General features: G+C 40.9%; 2 protein-coding genes across 3 annotated transcripts in view; one reads left to right on the plus strand and one right to left on the minus strand.

Moving 5' to 3' along the window:
• The window catches only part of LOC126251465 (breast carcinoma-amplified sequence 3 homolog), a 112251-nt gene extending 97998 nt beyond the window's left edge, over nucleotides 1-14253 (minus strand). The window contains exons 1-3 of one of the 2 annotated variants that reach the window (XM_049951900.1): nucleotides 14028-14253; nucleotides 13618-13747; nucleotides 13371-13532 (exon numbers count right to left, since the gene is read on the minus strand). In XM_049951900.1, the coding sequence (XP_049807857.1) occupies nucleotides 13371-13532; nucleotides 13618-13747; nucleotides 14028-14053 (318 nt within the window). In that variant the 5' untranslated portion in view covers nucleotides 14054-14253. Of the gene's footprint in view, nucleotides 1-13370; nucleotides 13533-13617; nucleotides 13748-14015 lie in introns of both variants that reach the window. The other variant, XM_049951901.1, reaches the window with a different exon arrangement.
• An 88-nt stretch (nucleotides 14254-14341) lies between these two features.
• The window catches only part of LOC126251560 (iduronate 2-sulfatase), a 148672-nt gene continuing 137504 nt past the window's right edge, over nucleotides 14342-25509 (plus strand). The window contains exons 1-2 of the mRNA XM_049952077.1: nucleotides 14342-14552; nucleotides 14627-14804. Coding sequence (XP_049808034.1) covers nucleotides 14355-14552; nucleotides 14627-14804 — 376 coding nt within the window. The 5' untranslated portion in view covers nucleotides 14342-14354. The remainder of the gene's footprint in view (nucleotides 14553-14626; nucleotides 14805-25509) is intronic.

Consider the following 25509-nt stretch of genomic DNA (forward strand, 5'->3'; position numbering starts at 1 on the left):
GCAATTGTTAATACATCCATGGCCTCTGCAGTTGGTGCTGCAAGCAAAGACTGTGGCAGCAGAAGGAGAGTCCAAGTTGGAACTGGTAAGAAGGGGTGTCCATGGAAACACAAGGCGGTCTTTCCCAGTGAAGTATCATAAGAGAAGACCGATGAAAAGGGTGCCTGTAGCATCTCGAAATCCGAGTCCTCGACACGTTGGAACTGCACCAGGGTTGAGGGCACTGGCCACTCATGCACGGGTGCAGGCAATGCCAAAGTTGAAGGACTCAACAGTGACGGCCCTGTCAGTGGCAGAATTGTCAGTGCTGGTGAAGAATCAATCATGGTAAGGGTCAGCAACAGGTGACAGGCGACAGAGGGGCCAGACCCTGGAGGAGAGGCATGAGGCGGAAACATCCACAAGGAGGGCAGGTCTGTAGCACTCCCAGCAGTGACACCCTGTGAGGCCTGAACTGGCACTGAGGAAGAAGGCGAACTTGGCAGCAGCAGACCCATAGCCCTCATCATGGCTTAAGGACAGAGCTGGTAATGGTGGCACACCACCAGCCTCTCACTGGTGTGCACCATACAGAGGTGATTGCTGCGGCAGCTGTGAACTGTGGCCAGAATCCAATATGATCAGAGGTCAAATCCCCATGCCCATATTGCAGAGCCAGGAGTGAACTGTGATGAGGGCCACACCAATGGATGTAGGTGGGGTCGCATGAGCAGATACAGGAGGGTGCGTAGCTGGTGACCATGGAGCATCCAGCCTTGATTCCGATCCCTCATCAGCATAAATCTGTAGGAAATCAAGAAGTGTGTCAAGGCATTGTCCATGGAGGAGTCTGAAACAACTTCTTCATTTGAACCATGGACATGCAAATTAGATGTTTCGCCCCACCGATAGATTGAGAGTGGGTTGCCATGATGAGCACAGGACTCATGGAATGTGACACAAACAGTAGACCATTATCCAAAAGAAATATATAACGCAATCCTTCAATAGAAAAAAATTTGGAAATGACCTGAATCTTAACTGCAGTTGACATTGAAGGTCAGTAGATAAAGTATGGAAATTTAGAGAAAGTATCAATAGCAGACAACCAGAAAGAATTTAGGGAGGGTCCAGTGACAATAACATGGATGCATTCCCATGGGAAATGCAATGCGGGCCATGGAGAGAACATTGCGCATAGCACCGCCTCTTGGGTAGCACACTGGAGCAGGCCGCGACAAGGTGCACATATCATCATCAATACCGGTCCAAAAGACATGTCAACAAGCCAATGAGTTGGAACATGAGCGCCCCCCTCCTCCCCCCCCCCCCAATCATCACTGATCTAGGAGCTGAAGTACATCCTTCCATAGGGCGGCCCGAATCACAACCCTGGGCAACAGCCCACCAGTAGCTGAGAGAACGCCACAATCAAATGTGGTAAAGTAGGGCAAAATAGTTACGCAAATAATCATAAGCCCTGCCCGGAGGCCTGTGTAGCCAGCCATGCTGAACCAGGTAAACAATTTGATGGAAAACTGGATCAGCAGTGACAGCAGTTGCACCTTTCAACTGTGCATTGCGCCTCAACATGTAACTGAAACAATGGATTTTGTCATGGTCAAATGTGGGATCCAGTTCCACTGGAAGCCAGGAGAGTGCATCAGTCAAGGTTTGTTACGCAACAGGCTGAAAATATATTTCATAGTTGTAGCAAATCAGAAACATGGTTCAATGCTGGAAGTGATGTGCTGCTTTATCAGGCAATGAAGCAGAAGGATTAAACAATGAAACCAAAGGCATGTGGTCAGTAATAATGTGGAACTTAGAACCATTCAAGAACGCATGAAACTTTTTGATGGCATAGATGATAGCAAGTGCTTCTTTTCAACTTGGAAGTAGGGTTGCTGAGCAGAATTGAGTGTTTTTGATGTATAAGGTACTAGACATATGGAACCATCCTCATAGCAATGTGCAAGACCAGCCCTGAGGCCACAATTGACAGGCATCCGTAGCCAAAGCCATGTGTTGGCTAGGACTGAAAGTAGCCAAACAAGGAGCAGAATGTAATTTAGATTTCAAAAGCATGAATGCACATTTGCAGGCCAGCATCCACTGAAAAGAGACCTTCTTGTGAACCAACTCATAGAGAGGATGAGTTAATGTGACTGCACCCAGAATAAATTTGTTATAGTAAGCAGTTTTACTCAAAATTCTTCCAGTTATTGTAGGGTAAGGCACAGCTGTGACCATGGCAAAATGAACACACAAAGGCTTAACACCATTTCGAGAAACCCTAACCCTAAATGCAGGTTTCACAAAACTCAATTTTGGAGAAAAACTGGCTGCCAACAAGTTTAACCAATAACTCATGTGGACAGGGCAAAGGGTAGATGTCAATGATAAATTTAGTGTTAATTGAAACTTGAAAGTCACCACAGGATGAAGTTGATTAGTTGATTTTTTTTACAACCACAAGGGGGTTGACCACTCACTCGACGTAATAGGTTGTATGAACCACAACAATGTCAGCCTGTCCAATTCTGCTTTCACCTGATCACAAGAAAAGAGATGAGAACTCAGAACACTGGGAATCTAACTGCTGGTAAAGGACCTGGTTGTATCCGAAATGGAAAAACAAAATGCACTGAAAGCATCCACACCAAACAAATTTGTGGTGTCAGCCAAAAGAGTTAAGAAATGACCCACAGCTTCATACGTAGTGGAAGCAGTAAATTGCCCTAAAATTTAAATATGCTGCTGTTGTCGAGAACCAGAAATAATTGCAGAGATCCCAAATCCACATAAGTTTGTGAGTTCAGTAAAGTCACGGCTGCACCCGTGTCCACATGAAGTCTGGCCACTTTGTCCCATCAATCACACTTCAGTTTGTTATGAGTCGTGAGCACTGCAGACACACAATTGACACCAATGTCCATGTCTGCATCAGGAGGCTGGGAATGACACACATATGCTATATGTCGTTTTTTTCCTACAGTTGTTGCAAGTCACCCAACACTTCCGGTGCGTGGCCCTGTCATGTTGGACAAAATATCATGGGCAATACGGGAGGGCAGAGCACTGCTGCTGCTGTGGTGGTGGTTCATATTGTTGTTGTTGTTGTTGTTGAGCACATCACTGTCCAGTGTGGAACAGAGGCCGAGTTTGTACCCATACCACGCTGTCCTCCTGTTGAGAACTAACGCACGACGATCAGGGACAGGAGCCTCTGTGGTGATATCACACCAACCCTCAGTCTGATCACCTGCTGCATGTGTTACCTTGAAAGTTTGAGCGGCATTTAACACTTCAGCCAAAGATAGATTCATACACTGTAGTGCATGTTGACATGCTTCCTTGTCAGCAGCCAACTGTCATCAGAGACCGTAGAATCAGCATAGGAAAAATGTTGAGCATCAGTAACAAACTGACTTTTGGAACGGAGGCCATGGAAATCGGCCAACCAAGCTCAGTAGGACTGTATGGCTGTTTATGACAATGACAGAACTCTACACGAGCTGCAATGACATGTGTGCATTTATGGTGATATCTGGACACCAACCTATACACTTTATCGAATGAAAGTGACACATGTATATGGAGTGGGGCTAAATGATATGACAACTAGTAGATCCGGAGAGGAATCCAAGGAAGGAATAAAGCCTTACACATGTTTGCAACATGACATGAAAATCAAAGAAGGCTATGGAAGAGGAATCGCTCAAAATAATTTTAGACTGAATTCAAAATTTGCTAAAGAAACATTAAGTTGCTACATCTCACGCATTTTATATTATCCTACAAAATTTTGAGGTTGCACTATGAACTCATTTCTGAGCCACTCACAGCTTTAGTAATTACAAATTAAGACCATTTTTTCTTGTAGTGTTGTAGCCGTGGAGATAATTATTTTTCTCAAATTGTTATGAATTATTTATGACAAACTTTTTTAGCAAATATAGATATTGTGAAGAAGCAATTACATAATTAATTGCTTGTAAATAGGTCTATGAGATGACTGGGGTGAACACCACATGTTATTATCACTGCTCATAGTTTTGCAATCATTAGTTTCTTTCTAGGTGATGAATTAAACAGAAAAGTTATGTCATAAGACATTACTGAGTGGAAATATACAAAATATGTTATGAAGGTTGATTTGTTTGTTTCCAAAATTTGCAACTGCATGATGAAAAAATGCTGAAATCAATTATTTGAACAGCTCACTAAGATGTTTCAGGATAAGTTGAACACTCCAAGGAGGTTGGCTCGCTGACAGCGATCACTACACATTACTAACAGAGACTACTTGCAGTAAATAGCTGCTGCCTAACAGTCAACATATTCATTTTTGTACATTTTGAGTCCAGCCGAGAGATACAATTTTGTGTCATCACTGATGATCATACCTTCATTATTGCATCATATATTCATTAGTGGATCACAAAGGAATTCTCCTTCTGTTCTTCAAAATCATCCTTTCCTACTATTCTAAGAATTGCTCTTTCCCTCACAGCCTGCCAACCCTTCCTGAAAAAAAAAATATCACCTAAGTCAAAAATTTTACTAAAGCTTAATCTCGAGTTGCGTGTTACCTAAAGGCATCTGCTCTGCAGACAAAGGATACATTACTCGGCTACTTGTTCGACAGGAGCATGTTGTAGACTGGCTCTGTTTACCTCTCTGGCACCTCAACATACAGTACCATTCCATCCATCCATACAGAAAATCATTCAAATCTTAGACCCCTCATGATAAAGATGATTTCTTTAACTTTCTGAAAAAGCTTAACAAATTTTTCCAATGTAAATGCACCTGGTCCTTTTCTGAACCGAAAGCTAACTTCAGTTATGTTAACCTCCACCTCACTCAAGCTTACATCAAGACACGTAGTCACAGAAACTTGCCAACTGCAAAAAATACCAGTATTTTTATAGCTGCCACATCTTCCACATTGAACACGCTCTTCGCAACCATTTCATCCAGCCCTTACTGTCCTACAATCAGCCCACAGAACTTCTTCACAAATGAGTCTCCAGGGTAGTAATCACATCTCACCCTCTCACTAATACAGTCCGACTTCCTAAACTTAGAAGCAACCCATTATCACACAGGCCTCCAATGCCTCCATACATTATATTAAAAAGGCTACCACTTTTTCAAGCCAAGCCATGAAATGAGATCCTCTTTTGTTGATATCCTAACCAAGTGACCCACTGTAGCCTTCAGCCTTAACATCCATATCAAACCAAATGACATTTCCAAACCAAAATCTCTACTCAACTATTCCTACCCCTACAATCTTTCCCACTCTAAAACCTGCTCCATACAGTCACTGACAAGAACTTACTCCAGCCCTACCAGCAATGCACCTACATACCCCTGAGAAGACTTGGAGACTGTCATCCTCCTATCAGACTATGAAAATTCTACAGTCCTGCTACCACTGCAACTATAAAAGAAAACTAATCTAAACTCTGTCCGAACAGGCCTCGGAAGACCCTAACGGTACTAACCAACTACCATATCATCCTCAGCCTATAGGTGCCGCTGGATGCTGAGATGGAGGGACATGTGGTCATCCCACTGCTCTCCCAGATATTGTCAGTTTTCATGAACGGAGCTGCTACTTCTCAGGCAAGTAGCTCCTCAACTGGCCTCACAAGGGCTGAGTGCACCCCACTTGCCAACAGCACTAAGCAGAGTGGACAGCGACCCATCCAAGTGCTAGCCAAACCCGACAGTGCTTAAATTCGGTGCTCTAGCGGAAACTGGTGTTACCACTGCAGCAAGGCCTTTGGCGCTTCAAGTATAAAATATATAGCCCACTAGAAGACAACACATACAGGAAATTAAAAAAGATCCAACAAACCATATGAAGAAAAAATCATAAATTTCTCAAAATTTTTCAGGCAAAGACAGTGGAAAGGCTTTGTCCACCAGCTGTTGCGCCACTGAGACTATATGGTCTACATAACATCCATAAAAAAGGGATTCTGCAACAACACATTGTAAGAAACACTGTCACAACAATATCTGAGCCACCAAAATGCTTGACAGAGATGCTGAGCCTCTTCATTGGCAAATGCCGACAACACATACAGAATTTGGTGCATTTTGTCCAGCAACTTAAGAGCTTCTGACTATGTCACAAAGACCTAATGGTGTACTTTGATGTGGTTTCCTTCCTTCTTAGAATACTTCTTCTTTTCCTTCAGCGTTTGTCCCGCATGCCTGAGGGGTCCGCTACAGGGGCCCATTGTCTCCATTTCACTGCATCTGGGTGGATGTTCACACATTTAAGGTCTTTATGAATCATATCAGCCCAACATTGCTTTGGGTCTACTGCCAATGATTTCAAGTGTGTAACCCGCCTTGGCAATAGTCATCACTGGCCTGTAAAACATTCCTTATTAAACATTCTTTATTAGAATACATCTGAGAGAAACTCTTGACCTCACAGGAAAGGAGATGAAACAGTCACTATACAACATCTTTGAATATGTTCTCACATCAACATACTTCCTGTATGATCAAAATTTCTGTGAATAAACCACAGTGTGGCTTGATTTTGCCAGTGGCAGCCAAAATGTTTAAGGGGACATTTGGAGAAGAAGCTTTTGAGTCAGCAGTCCAAAAATCCTCATGTTTTTTTCCTGATACATAGATATTTTTGTGCTCTGGATACATAGACACAAGAATTTCTGCAAAAACTGAATTTGCAGCACCAAAACATAAGTTTCGCAATGGAGATAGAAGAGATCAGTCGACTTTCATCCCTGGATGTGATAGTCAAGCAGAGATCAGATGACACAAGGACACTGTGTTTCACCATAAAACAACATGTACATATTTATACTCACTTGCTTGCAGATGTCTTGCCCCTTCACAATGAGAAGGCATCCTTAACACACTAGTGCACAGGGGTTGTGAAATCTCCAACCAAGATGGTTTGGCAGCAGGGTTACAGCATCTGCAGACTGATCTCTGGAGGTAGGTGTACAACCACCTTCTGAACACATGTGCTGTAAAACTGAAAAAGCTTAGGCCACAACTTGAAGAGGAAGAAGAGAAACCTGTTGCAATGGTGTTTATACCTTGTGTCAGTACCTCATCCATGAGAACTGGAAGAATACTGTGAAAATATGCCTGCTGCTCAAGACAAAAGCCTTGTTGAGGTCTGTTAAGATTGACTGAAGGTTCTGAAAACCAGGAGATGATTCCATTTCATGCCAGCGCTGTAAAAAGTTCACAGGCCAGGCCACCCAGGCAGTACAGGAAAGATGTGCAGAGCACAAGTGAGACATAGATAGGGAACAACCAAGTCAGCAGTGCCAGACCACTGCCTCTACAATGGACATAGTATGAATTACAATGGCATCAGGTTGTTAAAACAGGCCAACACATTCTGCTGTTGCATTGTAAATGAGTCTGCAGAGATCTGGCTACATGATGAGGTGATAAATAAAGACTATTAAACCTACTGATCCCAACAAAGTAATGCTTGCGAGCCAATGTTGTGCACGTACAATGCACAATAGCAGCCTGTGGGAAGATTCATTCATGCCACACTAACTCGAGAACTTACATCATACCATGTAGCCATGTCTCCTCTGCATCAGCAAAGTCGCAACCCCCAATGGAGACTCACGTCCCATCCTTTCCCCACCACCTCACCAGCAAAGCCACACAAGGATACCTCAGAATCAAGGTGGACAGCAGGAAGCAGTGGTATATAAGACAGTACTCAGCAGAAGACTGATCAGACATAAGGACAAAATGAAGATGGAAACAATTTGGCTAACCAAAATATCACACCATTAAGATGATGCAAACTGGCTGAATATCAAAAACATTTCTAAATTACTATACACTGGGAGAGCCCAAAATCATGTATCACAAATTGCATGTACTGAAATCTGTACAAGATTGCAAGTATTTGCCAAAAACAGTTTAATTTCTGAAAAAGCTTGCATCTGTCAACTGAAACACATCATCAATAAGAGAAATTTACATGTGACTTGTTTCTGCTCTACAATTTTAATTTCCAGCAGTCACTGTTCCCCCTGCAGTCAACACCTGTGCTTGCCAAACTAAAGACTCTGCTGCAGAGAGGTCATACAATTTATTTAAATGAGATGGAAGAATTATTTTCCTCTGTTAAAAGGTATTCTGTTTTTTACCCAGGTTGTGGCACTGTATGACAGAAAGAACAGGATGGGACTACCTATTGATATCAGCAGTTATGGAACAGGCACAGTTCTAGTGCAAATCCTGAAAACACCTGAAGTTACAGATGCCTAATGTCCATTGTTTTTGTTATTGGTCAATTAGTTTGTTTACAGTGAGTGTTAAACCTCTTAACATAAAACTCCAAGTTGTCTTCTTTTTATTTTGACAGAAACTTAAAACCCTGATTATATTTGGGCAAGTCAAGAACAGACCTTTGAAAAAATAAAACCGTGCTTACATCCATTTCAGCACTGATAGTTAAGTGTTCAGACACTAAAGAATATCATGTATTGTATATGTAACCTGGATGTCCTGTTTTGGTTGAGGTGGTTACCACTAGATATCGTCTTTACTGTGTGCAGCTTCCGATACTCGACAGCACAACATACACTTTCAGTCTCTCTCCTGCACTGTTGTTTAGGTAATGCTTTCAAAAAAAAGATGGCTATAGTGGTCCTGAGATTGACACTGAATTTAATGGCTCAGAAAGTGAAGAATAATGTGATGTTACTTCATTAGACTCTGAAAGTGATGAGAGAGTATCTGTTGAGTGACAAGTGCTCACCTATTGTGTGAGATAAATACATCCACTGTGCTCCAGCCAGCTCCTCCAAGATTTATGCTCATAGGAAATGATTGTGAAATATAGAGCTACACAGAGACTAAAAAATGGCTTCAAGTTTCAGGATATTTTAGTCAAAGTTTAGTACATGAGTATACACAGGGTTACGTTATTGGTGATCTTCAGAATTTTGTAACTCATTATTTTGTGCTTTAAAAGCTTTCTTTATACATCTATATGTAATTTGATTCATTACAGAATGTTTTTCTTTCATAAAAAATATTATGTTTTGGAACATAATTTGAAAAAAAAATCATTATGTTAAGGGGTTAAGGCATCAGTGCTTGGAAAAAAGGTAACTTTTTTGCTATGAAATTATTTTCATAAAGGAATAACTTAACAATGCCTCAAAAGTGCTTTGGTTCAACTTTTGGTAATCAATCTCCTTCAGAATTGCTGTAGTAAGCACAGTAACAGGCTTATGACACTGGTGTAAAAAAAAAAAAAAAAGGTGACTGAGGAAATATATTACATATATGAAGTCATTGCAGAAACTTGATTAAATTCATACAAGTCAGAAACTAACCACCAGTCAACTGCTTGCGTGTTTCCAAGATGAACCAAAACCAATGAAAATGGTTTGGCTGTGAAGCATTTCCAAGAAAATGATTTTTTGTTTCTTTGGCTACACTGTGCATGTCATGCCCAATGCCTTAATGGATCAAAGAACAGTTAATAACGAATGTATATAATGTTTTATTTGCAATAAGTCATCAATAAAATCAGGGTAAACAAATGAAAATATCACATTATACTTCATCATGACAATGCCAGCTGTCATAAGGCAAGTCAAAAAATTGATTTTATCATGGAGAAATTCACTGAATCAATGTCTCTTTGCCCATATCTGTCTGATATAGGTACCAACATTGGAGTGCTAAAAAGGTTTTCAGAACTAGTTCAAAATGCATGAAAATAGTATATATTTTAAAGTCAAATATTTTCTAAAACAGCAAAAAACAACATGTACAAAATACAATTTTTCTCTTTTATTATTTCTGTAAAATCTTGAAAAGGTGAGCATCGTACACATTAAATATGATTGGGAATAAGTTTTAAACCTATGTCCCTCCCTTCTCAATCACTGCATCTCTTTCCTGTCCTTCAACTCTTATAACTGCAATCTGGTTACCATATAACACCCCAAATGTTTTCCCCGATGCCTGGAAACAGACACTTAATAAGACACTACTCAAACAGGACACTGCCATAGCACTCTCTGATTACTGACCTACTAGACAAATACCATTCAGTTTTCCGTAATGTCGCAGTGCAACATCTGCCGCAATAAAGGTAACACATGATCTGGATGCACAAAATGAGACTGTCATGTGCTTCTTAGAGTTCAGCAAAGGCTTTGATACTGTCAACTTTGAGATTTTACTTTTCAAACTTAGCAGCCTAAATTTCTTGCCAACTGCAGTGCAATGGTTTCGTTCATACCTGACATCTCACCAGTAATACATCATGCCCCGCACCATAAAGTCAAAATAGAGGCAGACAGTATCAGTGTCCCTCACGTTTCAGTATTAGGTACTATACTCTTTTCATAGTACTTCTGCCCTATTACAAATACCACATGTATTCTGATGACACCTCCCCCCCCCCCCCCACAAAACCCCAGTCATATCTGAGAGCAAAACAAATCAACCTGAAGGCAGTTATTGAGAATCCCATAAGCAAAGGATCTATGAGTAATAATACATTAGAACCTAAATAGGACTGAGTACATAACTTCAATGTGCAAGAAGGCATCAGCATCTACAAAAATATAAAAAGCTCTTCCCTCTCGGCCTTAAAAACAAACTTGTACAAAAACTTATACTTACAACTATGGATCATAGTGATGTTACCCAGCAAAGTCTTTCTCAAGAAAGCTCACTGTGAATGCTTGTGTTCAATATATCTGTAATGTTTGGCTCTTCGATTATATTTCACCATCATACACACAGCTATCCTGGCTGTATACAGACAAGCACAGAGATTTCCATAGCCTCTGTCTTCTCTGTTGCCTTATCAACATCACTGTCCTCTGAACAACATAGCTCAAACACCCATTCCCAAGAGAGCAAAATTCTTGTCCAACTCCATCTTTCAGCCAGTTCTTGAAGTCCTTCTCAGTAGCAGGTACTGCAATAACTGCCCACATTATATTAAATTGATTGATTGATTCATTCATTCTTGAATTGAATATCTCCAACTTCAAAAGACAGTTAATGACTGTCTACTGAAGCAATAATAATGATTACTACTGTCCCTGTAGGCACTCATTGCCTCTGTAATTCTTCTCTGCAACTAGAATTCCTGTCTCCAGTATTCTTAGCTGCTGCAGTGTCCTTAAATTTCCTTTCCCAGAACTCACTGTATCAGGAAACACCTATATTGACCCATAAATTCTTTTTATACCTGCTACTATTATTGTTAGCACCACCACCACCACCACCAACATTAGTGTCATCACCAATATTAGTGGTAGCAGCAACAGTAGTAGACACACTGGCAGTATTAACTTTATTAGTTCATAGTCAGTGTTATTTACTCGGATTATCTCTACAGACACTCAAATCACTGCAGTATTATGTGTCATATTAAAATTGTTATTTCCTAGAAATTGTGATATTATAAAAAGCAACTGCATGTGTGTGAAACCCTGGTCCGATGTAAGAGAGGGCCTGATGACCTTAATAAGATCAAGTTAATTAAATAAATGAGTAATAGCAGGAATGCTCATTCGATGCAAAAAAGTCTAGTAAACATGAGCTCTACAATACATACCTTAAGAGCTATGAGCACTTGCTCAGTAGAAAAGATGTGTCACACATTATCAAAGATATGCCCCTGTTTACTGGACCTTTTTTCCTTGCTTTGATCCATACCACCACCTCTCAAAATATGGAAAGCAAGAGCTTTGTTTCATAGCACAGAAGATAAAGAAGTGCTAATAGTCCTCAAGGCATACATTTTAGAGCTTATGTTTAGTGGACTTGTTTGCTTTGTATGTTTGTTCCTGTTATATTCCTGAATATTGACCATATCTCCTGTATACCCAGCATACTAGTACTACTCAAGTCTTGCCTTTATATTCACCTTGGCTTTGATAGTGGTTTCACTGTGCTGTTTGTAGTAGTTCATCCACATTCCTACTGGTCCATTCAATGTCAACTGGTCTAGTGTCCCTTCCTTACCATCTCAGATATTGTTGAAATTTTGAATATACATTAAAAGGTTTACCAAATGTAATTTCACAAAGTTTTAACTACTGACATGTAATTCTACAGTGTGACATTCCAAAGTATTTATAATTCTTGACAAAAAGTTACACAGAATTTAAGATTGTTCTCTCTCTGTGAAATATACTGGATTGATTCATGGCTAAATGTACTAACCAACTTAAAAATTGAAAGATTTGTAGTTCAATATTCTAGTTACCACTGCAAGCAAATTAGAGAAAAAAAACATCACATCAAAATTTTCCAAAGATTGGCCATTTTTTTCCTAAACAAGAAGCTGTTCAGATGACACTGAGACTCTGTATTACAGATTCACCTCTCTTAAAGATAGGGTACAAAGTACCCCTAACAAGCACATACCCAATCTAAAGTTCAGACACTAATGAAGCCTATAATGTAAATGAAACAGAAAACATTCTGAGACAGCCAAAACACAGAACAATAATAGCAGAGAATAGAGTAGTTGCAACTAAGGAGTTCTATGGAAGCAATGTATATAAATCCTTGTGCAATTAAATGTTAAGGCTAAAGAAGAGATTAACTAATAAGTACTACTTAATCATATAAAAATTTCAAACAAAACCAATATGATGAGAACACTAACATATTTATTTTGTTTCTCTACAAAATTCATTGTCTGCTAATATTTCACAATATAAATTTACAACCACGTGTTAAAAAAGTGTCAATCATTGACCAATAAATATCATTTGTGATTCACCATACAGTATGTGAAAGCACAGCTGACCAACCTAACTGGAGGAAGCCAGCTGAGATGAGTGATAGTAAAGATATTATAATCACATTGATATAAACTGTTATTTTACATCTAATATCTATATCTATAATATCTAATATCTATTATTCTCATATGATGTAAGTTTTGAGATATTTCCAGGTGTGAAACCAGTGGAAATGTTCACTTTTGTAAATATTTATAATGTACTTTTGTTTCTATGACATTTTATACCTTTGAAGATTACCCCACTATGGATCTATGAAAGAAAATTACAAGTATAGCCAATGTAGCTATCTGTCTACATAAGTCAACACAAAAAACTGATTTTGAAATTTGAGATTTTTTTCCTCCCTTTTGGAAAACAAACTGAAAAATGGATACATTATATGGAACATGGACAGTGTAATTGTAAAGGTTTTACAAAAACAGAGGCAAAATAAAATAGTTTGTATAGGCCCTATTCTAGGGATATACAGTATACAATACACAAACTGTCCAAGTAATGACAACTCCTAAACAACAAAAATAGACATGTCAAGATATGTTATTACATTGGGTTTAAACTAACCTGGATGCCATTTCCATAGCCCAATATAAGAAGCAGTGGTGGAGTACCATTTCTGTCATCAGACGTATCTGGATACAAAGCTGGATCATTTATATCTGCATTTTCAAATCGCGCCCATGTAATGACTTCTCTAGCCTCAGTCAGGGGCAAACTTGAATAACTCTATGGGAAATACAAAAGTTAGTATACTTAAAACACAAATTCTGAAGGGCTATGTCTTGCCACAATATGCTTTACATATTTTCACCTGTGGTACAACTTCATTGATGAATCCTGCGACGCTTTCAATTATGGATCTGTCGCTAACTGGCTGTGGCAAGACGACATTTCCAGCTGGGTTTACGGATTTACGAGGAGATTCAGCAGACATTGTACAACTGAAAATGCACAAACGATTTTAAATGCAATTCCGCCATCGAAAAATAAATGTTGATACTTCATAACGTTGTACGATTAATTTGTTTGCTACTTCTTTTGTGTGTGTGAATTCTTCTTGGAATGCATTTGGACGCATAACAAAAGGTACTGTCCTACAACAAAGCCTTAATGGTACCCGTGTCAACGCAAACACAAAGTGCATCTTTCAGTTTTTTAGTAGTGCAACAGTTTTGCTTGATATTAAAAGTGCGCACACAAGATACTAACATTTTCACCTACATCTGTTGTATTTTGACAACTTCCATAAAGCTACATTCCACTCCACTGCGTCAGTCCTGACAGCTGTAGTAAACTATGACGTCAAGGCCATTGCGAATGCTGACAAAACTTTTTTAGTTTTGTCACACAACAAACAAATTAACATTTTTTAATGTATGTAACGTTAAAAAATGAAGCAATGTATTACACGAAATACATCTGAGTGCGAAAAAATTGCTGTTCGTCCGACAACATAAATAACTTTGGTTGCATAACTTCTCTCGGCTACTGCAAATCAGCTGATATGAGTAAACAAAGCACAAGCGAAAGTAGCTCTGTGTAGTAGACATGTCGTTCGTAGTTAGGTGTCTGCTTTTTCTCGCAATCGTCAGTAGTACCGGCAAAGCAGTCAAGAAGAATATACTATTCATAGTTGTTGACGATTTACGTCCCGCACTTGGTTGCTATAATGATGTAAATGCTCACACACCCCACATTAACGCACTTGCAAAAAAGAGCGTCGTTTTCAAACATGCCTTTGCCCAGGTATTAATTTTACCAAAAGCCTAAAATCAAATAATTAACCGTTCTTATTCTGTTTCATTATTTTCTGTTCCTAGCAAGCGCTGTGCGCTCCAAGTCGAAATTCATTTCTGACCAGCAGACGCCCCGACAGTATTCGGTTGTATGATTTCTACAGCTACTGGCGAGAGACGGCTGGCAATTTTACGACATTACCCCAGTATTTCAAACAAAATGGTTATCATACGATGTCAATCGGCAAAATCTTTCATCCAGGTAGAAGACATTTGATGAGTCTTGAATTATTGGTATGAACGGAAAACATGGCGCAATCGTATTAATTATTTTTCTTTTTTAATTGAAGACTAGCAGTTATAATGATCAGCAGTACGTTGCAATAGGCTATATTACATTCTTGGCATTGTCAGTCTGGGGGCGATCTGCAGTCTATGATAATTGAGAACTTCACAAGCTAAGACCGCTTAAAAAGTATTTTGTTTTATGACCGATTTCAACAGAGACATCGTAGGGTCTTATGCTTTAAATATGTTGCAAAAAATTTGAAGTATAACATTCGATGGTGACAGTGTAACCCTGTCAAACTTGGTCATGCAATAAAATTATTTTTTAGCGATCTTTGCTTGTGAAGTTTTCTTCAGTTATCATAAGTAGTAATTTTTGCCTAGCCCAGTTGCATTAGTGGGCATGTTTGTGATAAATATTAAATGTACTGCAGTTTAGTACATGTCGTTTCACAGATTAAACTGAAGCAGCACAGTATCTTTTAGTTACTACTTCTGTCTACCGTGTATTTTTGTTTTTCTTTCAGTTTTTTCGCCACCAATTCAGCATTCACTTGACTGGTGCGAAGGTATTCTCAAAGTGTGAAGTACCAGTACTTCGCATCACATGCATGATCATTGTCATCTGCTGGAACTGTAATAAAAAAAAAGAGTTGACACAATTCTTTTTTCCCCGAATTGTGGATCACATAAAGACTGGGAAGGTTCAGTAATATGTACAAATTGCTGTAGTTACGATGTTTTGCAACTGCTTTAAATTCTCCATTCCTGAATGACAGTAAATGACCATATATACCTAAACTTAAGTAAAAATTGATCTACCTGAAGACAATTGGGAAGAATGTGATAGTGTAGCACACAGCAACAGAAAAATCATAAGCCAACAAGTTTACATATGTCTGAAAACTTTACATATATCAAGCATGTGATTCTGAGCCAACAATGATAAATATTTCATTTATAATTGTAACTGCATACAGGTCATCACTTGGAAACTTTGAGCTCTATACATCTCATCTTGACTGTTCTTAGGATATATGCCTGATCAAAACAACATCTGATGTGGCAGTTTTAATGTATGCTTGCCAAAGGAGTCTGACAAAATATCTAACATTATTTGAATTCTACCATTTTATTCCAGCAGTTAACCTTTCATTATGCAATACATCAGCACCCTGACTAATAATGTGTTCTTCAATGAAGTTCATATTGATCAAATAACTTTTTATCTGGCAATGAACGCACACACAGTCAGCACAGTCAACATATTGTATTATAGCACTGCGCCAAGTCTATGGCAATCAGTCAGGGTAATTAATGACTCCAGAGCAAACTATTGTACAAGTAATGATATTATGAAAAGGATAGTTGCTTCTAACCATACAGTGGAGGTGCTGAGTCACTTTTGGCACAGCAAGAAGACTTGGAAAGTGAGCTCACACACACACACACACACACACACACACACACACATACATATGATCGCAATCTCTGGCAGCTGAGGGCTGAGGCCATTTACATCAGATTAACTAGAGTGAAATTTATAGGGAACTGAATACTGAGATAAAATTTGTTGTTTAAAAATAACATCATCACTGTCAAACCAGTGAGAAGTTTGTAGAAAAATATACCAAGTAAGAAAAAATCATAGCCAGCAGTGGCTTAAGGAAGCTATAGACTTACAATTGGCTCCCAGCAAAGAGTTTAAAGTCTTAAGACCCTATGATGTCTCTGTTTCAAGCATTTTACGATGTTAATGATACATACACTAAATAAATGAAGCAGTGTCTATAAAACTGCTCAGGGTTCAATTAAACAACATACTAAATTTGAGGTAACACGTAAATAATTAATCAAGAAGCTTAGTTCAGCATGTTTTGCCCCTAGAAGTATCACTCATTGTGTTGATCTAAAGACAAGTGTGTTGACATATTTTCACACTTTGTTGACTTCTGGAATTATCTTCTGGGGCAACTCACTTAAAGCAAATAGAGCACTTATTCAGTTGAAGAGATCAATAACGATATTGCATAAAGTTATATAACTGCCCATTATCCAGTGGTCTCCTGAAGAAATCTTGGAATTCTTACTCACGCTTCTCAGTATATTTCCTCCCTAGTGGTTTTCATTGTTAATAATAAATAACAGTTTTATCTGAACTGTGATTTATACAATAACAATACAGACACAAATGGCGTTCTCATCTAGATTTTATTCTGGATGAATGCATGGTCTCACGGCACTATAGCTGATCTTTTGGACTTCCAGCCGCGTTGGCTACCTCTTATAGTGGTGGACTGGGCACTGGTAATGTCATGGTTAGTACAATGGTTTTATAAAGACGAGAGCAGCAACCACGTGACAATGAATCTTGTGGATGCACAATCACTTGACATGACTGGAAACATAAGGAAATTAAATTCAGACTCTTATGTTCAGAGTGGCGATGTGTACTCTGTAACTTATTCACTCATCTCTTAATTTTTCACCAATTTTTACAAGGTAGATAAGAAGTACAAAACACAACCAAAGAACTCTCCACAATGGCGGCTGGCTGAGCTATGGGCAGTCTGAATGCATGTTAAGCAAACCCACCTGTTTAGTTCGACCAGTCACACTTTCAACAATGCTGCAGTCTGCAACACTCAGCTTCCTCCCTTACACTGCAAATGTTCTGATGTTGTGCTCCTGCTGCTGATGTGTATATACACTTTGAATGAAATTATTACCCAGCTAAGAGATTGATGGCCAGCATATAAGTATCAAATTCATCAAGTAGAAACAGACTGTATTGTTGTATTGTTGAGGCCCTGTGTCTTCCTGTTAATTTGGCATACATAAGTATAACTCACAGAGATATGTGTGTCACACCAGAATTCAAGGAACCTTTACAGGAGCTACCTTCTGAGAAATTGGCTCTCCAATCTATGAACTAGCAACACCAATAGGAGATAAGAAAACCAGCAGTGAGCAACTGTTGTGAGAATTTTTGGGTATATATTTCTTATCAATACAGTATTTTTACTGACAGGCTATTTAGTATTCCCCAATACAGAGATATGGGTGTGCCCATTCTGCTGCAGCCAAGACGTGTCTCTCTTTCCTCAAACTATGTCTTATTAGTTTTGTCAGAATTGTCCTTACACCAACTTTCTAGAACATTCAAGATGCCACTTTTGCCCTTGCCCACGACATACTTTGTGCCCACTTTAGAGGTCACGCACCTCCTACGACCATTCCTAATCTTCTTGTGTAACGATTTCCAAACATAGCTGCTTTTCTCCACCCTGAATAGTGCTGTTTCACTCAATTGAAAATTACGTAGCACAACCAAACATTGCATTTAGATGCAGGTTGCATCAATAGATTCCATATTTTATGTTGCATGTTTTATGGCCTATCACACAGTAATTTCTGCTTTCATTCAAATTAAAGGTTTGTGTAATACTATGTTTGGAAATGTCACTGCCGAATCTCATCACATCCAACTGGTTTTGAAGCTAATACAGTTTTAAAAATCAATAAACTAGAAACAACATTCTACATAAATTTAAGTATTTGGAATTATCAGAATTCCTTACAGTGTACTAATCTCAGAAGTATTTCTCATATTAATGTTACTGTTGACACTATAAGCTTATACAACACATCTTCTTCCACTGTACTAGACAAATTTTTAAACCAGTTGTTCTGCAAATTCTTTATCATTAATCTGACATATCCAGGACCTTTGTATTGTAACAGATAAATCTAAAACTAGTTCTATTAATGCACAAAACAAATGGAATGCACAAATTGGAAACGCAAGAAAAAATTTAACACTACTACTTTATTTCTCATCTTTCAAATGCACTATCCCCTTTATTTTCTCTCACACTCAAAGCATACTCTTAAATCTTGTTTTAATATTGATGTTGATGGGCAGTGGATTAGGGGCAGCACAACAGGTTCACCACCAGTTCTACTTTCTTCAGGGGTCAGGGCTGTCGAGAAGTATCTGTCTGTCACAGCTGCCCACTGCTGCCCCTTCCCTCTCCTTTTGCCTACTCCACACCTCTTGGCTATCCGTGTAACAGTGTTTATGAAGCTTCCAGTCTGATGGTGTAGACACCTATAAACAAGATGTCAGCATTGGATCATATTTCTCAGGAGAACCTAGAGTTGGCTCCAAAAAACTGAACTGCATATATCGTGGAATACCACTGGCTGAAAAGAAAGGGGGCTCTAATCCTGAATGTGGGCACTGCATTACAACTTGACTGGGTAAAAGTTCTTGCCAACCTGTGCTAACTCATACTAAAGGGGGAAAAAAATTCAATAATGCAACTTAACACGTGGAAGGCTTTTGTAAATAATTTCAAGAGAATTTTTTGATGGGATTGGAAAGCACAACCCCTTGGCCATTCCATAACAGTTTCTGCAACACAGGGTACTGCATGCGTAATGTAGGGTTGCATGCCCATCACTGAGGTGGACGCAGGAGTTCACAAGGAGGGAATTGACAGATGAGGATGTACATTAACGCTATGTTTTAACAGTGGAAGCTTGGAATGAAAAGTGAAGTAGATGTGGCAAGAATGGGTATCCTACAAACACTATCTTGCAGCTACAATAGGTTGATAATGGAGAAGGGCACAAAAATCAATAACTCATTTCACTGTCTATAGGGTTGCGTATATAAAGAGGCTAGACCATTGCAGGACTAGAGCACTGTAAATTCTTTACTCACTAACCTTGTGCACATGGGAACATAGCTCCAAAGTACATAGCATGTTCGGGTGTTGGCACAAAAAAAGAAAAAGGAAAAAAATGGGGAGCAAACAGGACACAGAAGTACTTTTGATTTTTCATGCCTTTCTTGGAACTGGACACAGTTACATAAAAATTTAACATGGGACAGTAAAAATTCCTATAGCACACAGTAGCCTCACAGAAATAGAGGTTTCAGTAAGTGGCAGGTGATGAATCATAAATGTCGAAAATTATACACAGCTGTTCCACACATACCAAATATAAGAACAGAAAACTTGTGGGTACACATGTGGAAAACTGTGGCAGTCAGGCAGTATGCAATTGCATGGATGCTAGGGTGGGCCAGACCATACAAGTGCTTGAACATCACCTTGCAGAAATTCGGGGGAAATTACAGAGGGACACGCTCCAATGGGAAGCCTAGGTGCGGACATCGCGCCAGCTGGGTTCGTGGGCATGTGGTGCTGTGCATGATTGCAGGTTGAGCCTCATATTTATGTAGTTTTGCAGCAGTAGGACCTCAGGATTGGCAACCTGAGGCACCTGGGAGGTGTTTGGAGGTGTGAACAATCTTCTAAGGCAGATGCACCCCCTTAAAAAGGGGAGCCCCAGTTGGAAGGAGTGCGCCATTGAAGATGCTAGAAATCAGGGGGGATTTTCTTGCAATGACCCATTCATCTTCACAATCAGTGCCTACAAAACGTAAATGGATTGAGGCTAACAATTCAAAGACCCTTCCAGCTGCACCACGGTTTCTTGTGGTTTCACGTACTGAAGACAGTCAGTCCTTCGCAACGTTCAATCCATTTATTATTCAGAAAGGTGTTGATGCAATTGCCGGCCCTGTGAATTCCTGCTCTCATTTGCAGAATCGACTTTGTCTTAGGAGACTACTTCTGATTCTCAAGCACAACTGCTTGCCGCTTTGCTTCTCCATGGCTATCTTGTTCGTGTCGAGATCCATAGAACTCTGAATTCTTCACATGGTGTTATTTACACTAGGCTGCTCGACGGTCTGACTGAGGTCAAAAATCCAGACGTACCTCTTTTATCAGGTCCTCATTGCTGTCCATCGGGTAATAAAAGAAGTAGGTTCCTCCTTAGTGCCCACACGCACTCTTTTTCTCACCTTTGATAGATCCAAGTTCAAATCAGGCAATGAAGTTATCACAGTCCAACCATACATTCCAACCCCAGTGCGCTGCTACCAGTGTCATCATTTCAACCACACTCGAATGTCTTGTCAACAGTTGGCCAAATGTTTAACCTGTGGTAAGGATGTGCATGAGGGCAATTATCCGCCTCCTTCTCCCCACTGTATCAACTGCAATGGCGAACATGCAGCCTCCTCTCGAGATTGTCCCTATATCAATGAATGGCTTGTCCAGGAGATCAGGGTAAAAGAAAAAGTTCTTTACCCAGTCTTTCACAAGTTATTGGCTAGTCGCAAACCCTGCGTTCTACCACCTGACACTTATAGTACTGCTCTTGCTACATCTTGCTCCATGAAGGACGTGCCTATGCAGACATGCAATCTCAAATTCAGCTCTGAGGTCGCGAAATCACCCAGTGTCAAGGTAGCATCGCTGTCCCCTCAGCCAGCTGTGCAACAAGCTATCAAACTCTCACCTGAAGGGGTGAAGTCAGCAGCTACGCAACTGGCAGTCCAGAAAGGGCAGAAGGAGTATTCCCGTGAAGATGTCGTATGTTTCTCCAGCCAACCAATACCTGAGTCTTCCTCTGCTAACCAGAAAGGCTCAAAGAAGTCCAGCAAAGACAAACGGTCTTCTCCTTCACTGACTCGAAGATCATCTTCAACGGTGTTATCACGTGATACCTTTACCCAGCCAGCCTCCATGCTGCCAATGTGCACCACCAACCATTTTTCTGCATTGGACTCCACATACCAACAGCACAAGAAAGACAGCACTTCTGTGGACCTCATGGAGCAGGATCCTCCTGCCTCTGTGCCGTGAAGCAGCAAGTTTTTGAAGGCTGGCACTCGGCAGCCGCCAAGGTAACACCCCTTCATTTCTTCCTCATCAGGGCTCTCCTTCAATGGAACATTCACAGCCTTCGATCCAACAAAGAGGATTTACAGCTGCTTTTAGAATTGCAGCATCCCCTTGTACTCTGCCTTCAGAAAAACAAAATTGCGTCCTCATGACTGCTTTGAGTTTTCTCATTTCTTCCTGGTCCATTTTGACCTTCCCCCTGAGGTAGGCATTCCATCTCATGGGGGAGTCATGCTGCTCATATGGGATGACATTCATAGTCAACCCATCTCCCTGACTACCCATCTACAAGCTTTTACAGTTTGCCTTTTCCTTCCTCATCTGATGTTTTTCCTTTGTATCATTTATATCCTACTGTCATTCAATGTCACCAGGGCAGACTTCCTCCAGCATGTTGGGCAGCTACCTCACCCATTTCTGCTGCTTGGTGACTTTAATGCACACCATACCCTTTGGGGTTCTCCCAGAACCTGTCAGAGAGGTGCCCACTTGGCTGATTTTCTTAACTTAACCTCTTCTGCCTTAACACAGGAACACCCACATTTCTTTCTGCGCCCTCATACACCTGTTCCCATTTGGACCTATCCTTCTGCACTGCCCAGCTTGCCCATCATCTCGAGTGGTCCGTTCTTTTTTACACCTACTCGAGTGACCATTTCCCATGTGCTATCTGTTGTAACCATGACAGGAACGGTGGTGGGGATGCTGCTAACAAAAACACGCTGGGACTGAACAGGAGCGGCCCGCAAGCAAACAAGACAGACGAACGAGAATGGACGGACAAGCACGATGATGGACAACTTGAGAAAGACACCAAGATCAACAACTAAGTATTAAGCAATGGAGTCACAAGAGATAACCTCATGAAATCAAAACTACATCCACTTGTAAATGGGAAGTAAGCACACACAACATAAAACATGATGTCTGTTAGTGAGATATCAACAGACTCAATGTGAATACCAGACTGCCTCACTGAGTGAGAGGCAGCCGCCTAAATACATGACAGGGTATGTAACTATTGGCCACTGGGACCACGTGCTCCACAGTGGCGCCCTCACATTAGACTTGAGGCCAGGAGCGTGCAGCCACGGCGTATGGTGTGACTGCTGCAGAGACCTCTAGTGGTCATCAAGTTCCATGCCGTCTGGCGCGTATTCGAAACCCGTGGCGCTCTGTACCAGACTCCTACCCCACCCGTGTGTACACCCAAATGGCAGCTCACTAAGGGCGAGTGGCGGCTTTACTCCTCCCTGGTGACCTTCAACAAACATGATTTCCCCAGTTGTGATGACCAGGCGGACTATCTTACAAACTTTATCCTTACGGTTCGGAGATGTGCTCTCTGCATTTTTAACCACCATCCTACGACAGCAATCTGCATTCATTATAAACAGATGTGTGAACAGTGTTGTCACGCCATTCGGGATGGTGAAAAAGCTAGCTGGATTTCATTCACTAGTTCTTTTAACAGTTCCACTCCCTCCTCTGCCCTGTGGACCAACCTCTGACAGCTCTCTGGGACCAAGATCCTGTCTCCAATTTCCGGCCTGGCAGTAGCAAACGATGTCATCGTGGACCCGATTGCTGTCTCCAGCACCTTGGTCTGCCATTTTGCGGAAATTTTGAGCTCTTCCCACTATCACCCAGCCTTCATTCATTGGAAATGAGTGGATGAGGCTCAGGCAATATCCTTCTTTTCTCAGAATCGTGAGTGCTACAATGCTGCCTTTAGTATGAGGGAGCTAGATCATGTTCTCACTTCATCCTGATCCTCTGCCCCATGGCCAGACACTGTTCACATTCAGATGTTGCAGCACCTTTCTCCTGTGGGCAATAATTTTCTTTTTAATATGTACAACCACATCTGGGCAGAGGGCACGTTTCCCAGACGCTGGTGTGAAGCCACTGTCATACCCATCCCTAAGACTGGTAAGCACAAACACCTTTCTTCTAGCTACCACCCCATCTCTCTCACCAGCTGTGTTTGCGAGGTAATGGAACTTATGATTTATGCTCGGCTCTTATGGTGGCTTCAGTCTCACAATTTACTAACCACTGCAGAGTGTGGATTTCGAGCGCATCATTCTGCAGTTGACCATCTCATCACTTTGTCCACCCATGCCATGAATAGTTTTCTATGGAAATCCCAGACTGTGGGTGTGTTTTTTGATTTGGAGAAAGACTATGACACCTGCTGTAGGACTGGTATCCTCAGTAATCTCTACACGTTGGGCTTATGTGGCTGCCTGCCCTGTTTCCTTGAGGAATTTTTAACAGACCAAGTTTTCAAGGTCCATGTGGGTTCTGCCTTGTTGGACACCTTTATCCAGGAAATGGTGTGCCTCAGGGTTCTGTCCTCTTACCTATCGCCATTAACCCTATAAAAAAAAATGGCCTGTCTCCCGCCGGGCATCTCCAGGTCCCTTTTTCTTGATGATTTCGCCATCTATTTCAGTCTTCCATGGATCTTTCTCATTCAGCAGCATCTTCAGCAATGTTGTGATCATCATTACCCATGGAGCATCAATAATGACTTTCATTTTTCCAATGACAAATCCGTTTGTATGAATTTCTGGTGGCACAATTGGTTTCTCCCACCATCTTTACATCTTGGACCTGTTGCATTTCCATTTATTGAAACTACGAAATTCCTGGGGCTCATGCTTGATAGGAAACACTCTTGGTCATCCTACATGTCTTACCTGGCAGCCTGCTGTACATGGTTCCTCAATGTCCTGTGTGTCCTCAGTGGTACTTCCTGGGGTGCAGATCGAACGACCCTCCTCCATTCGTACCGATCCCTTTTCTGTTCAAAACTAGACTATTGGTGTTTTGTTTATGCATCTGAATATCCGTCCCTCTTACGCTGTCTCAATACTATCCACCATCGTGGCATCCGTTTGGCCACTGGAACCTTTTACACTAGCCCGGTTGAGTGTCTGTGTGCAGAAGCTGCTGAACTACCACTGTGACTTTCTCCTCAGCAGGTATGCAAGCCATTTGTGTACCATGGATGGCCACCCATCCTATGCCTATCACCAGTATGGGTGCACCCCTCTTCTCTGTTACGTGCTGGAGTTTGCTTTCGGCTCTTGCTCAGACAGCTTAACTTCTCGCTCCCTGCAACTTTCCCAGTGGGTGTGAACCCTTCACCACCTTGGCCTTGTGTGGTGGCCCGTGTCCACTTTGGAACTTCATTCGTTTTCTAAGGACACTACTCCAGCCTTTCTCTATCGCCTTCAGTTTCACAATCTTCACATGGAACTTCACAATAGTACCTTTGTGTACACTGATGGCTCTCGCATTGACAGTGGTGTTAGATGTGCCTTTGTCATTGGCACTGACATTTTTCAATATTGGCTTCCAGACCACTGTTCAGTATTTACAGCAGAGCTCTTCACCCTTTATCAGGCCATGGAGTACATCCGGTTACACAGGCTTTTCAGTTGTGTCATCTGCTCAGACTCTCTCTGAGTCCTTCATAGCCTCTGTGCACTGTACACTGCCCATCCCTCAGTGCAGTGGGTCCAGGAAAACTGTCACTTTCTCGCTCTTGATTGAGCCACTATGCTGTTTATGTGGGTTCCTGGTCATGGCAGTCTGACAGGAAACGAGGCTGCTGACACTGCTGCCAAGGCTTTAGTCTTCATGCCTCGGCCCACTAGTTCTTATATTCCCTCCAATGGTCTCTATGTTACCATCTGTCAGGAGGTTGTGTTGCTTTGGCATCACCACTGGTCCTCCCTTGATGGGAATAAGCTCCAGGTTATTAAGCCTATCCCATCAGCTTAGACGACTTCATCTCAGCCCTCCCACTGCGAGGAGGTCATATTACCTAGGTTGCATATTGAGCACTGCCTTTTTAGCCATCGTCATTTGTTAAGTGGCACTCGTCCACCACTTTGTACA

The sequence above is a fragment of the Schistocerca nitens genome, chromosome 4 (genome assembly GCF_023898315.1).
Source record: "Schistocerca nitens isolate TAMUIC-IGC-003100 chromosome 4, iqSchNite1.1, whole genome shotgun sequence".
Classification (NCBI taxonomy): domain Eukaryota; kingdom Metazoa; phylum Arthropoda; class Insecta; order Orthoptera; family Acrididae; genus Schistocerca; species Schistocerca nitens.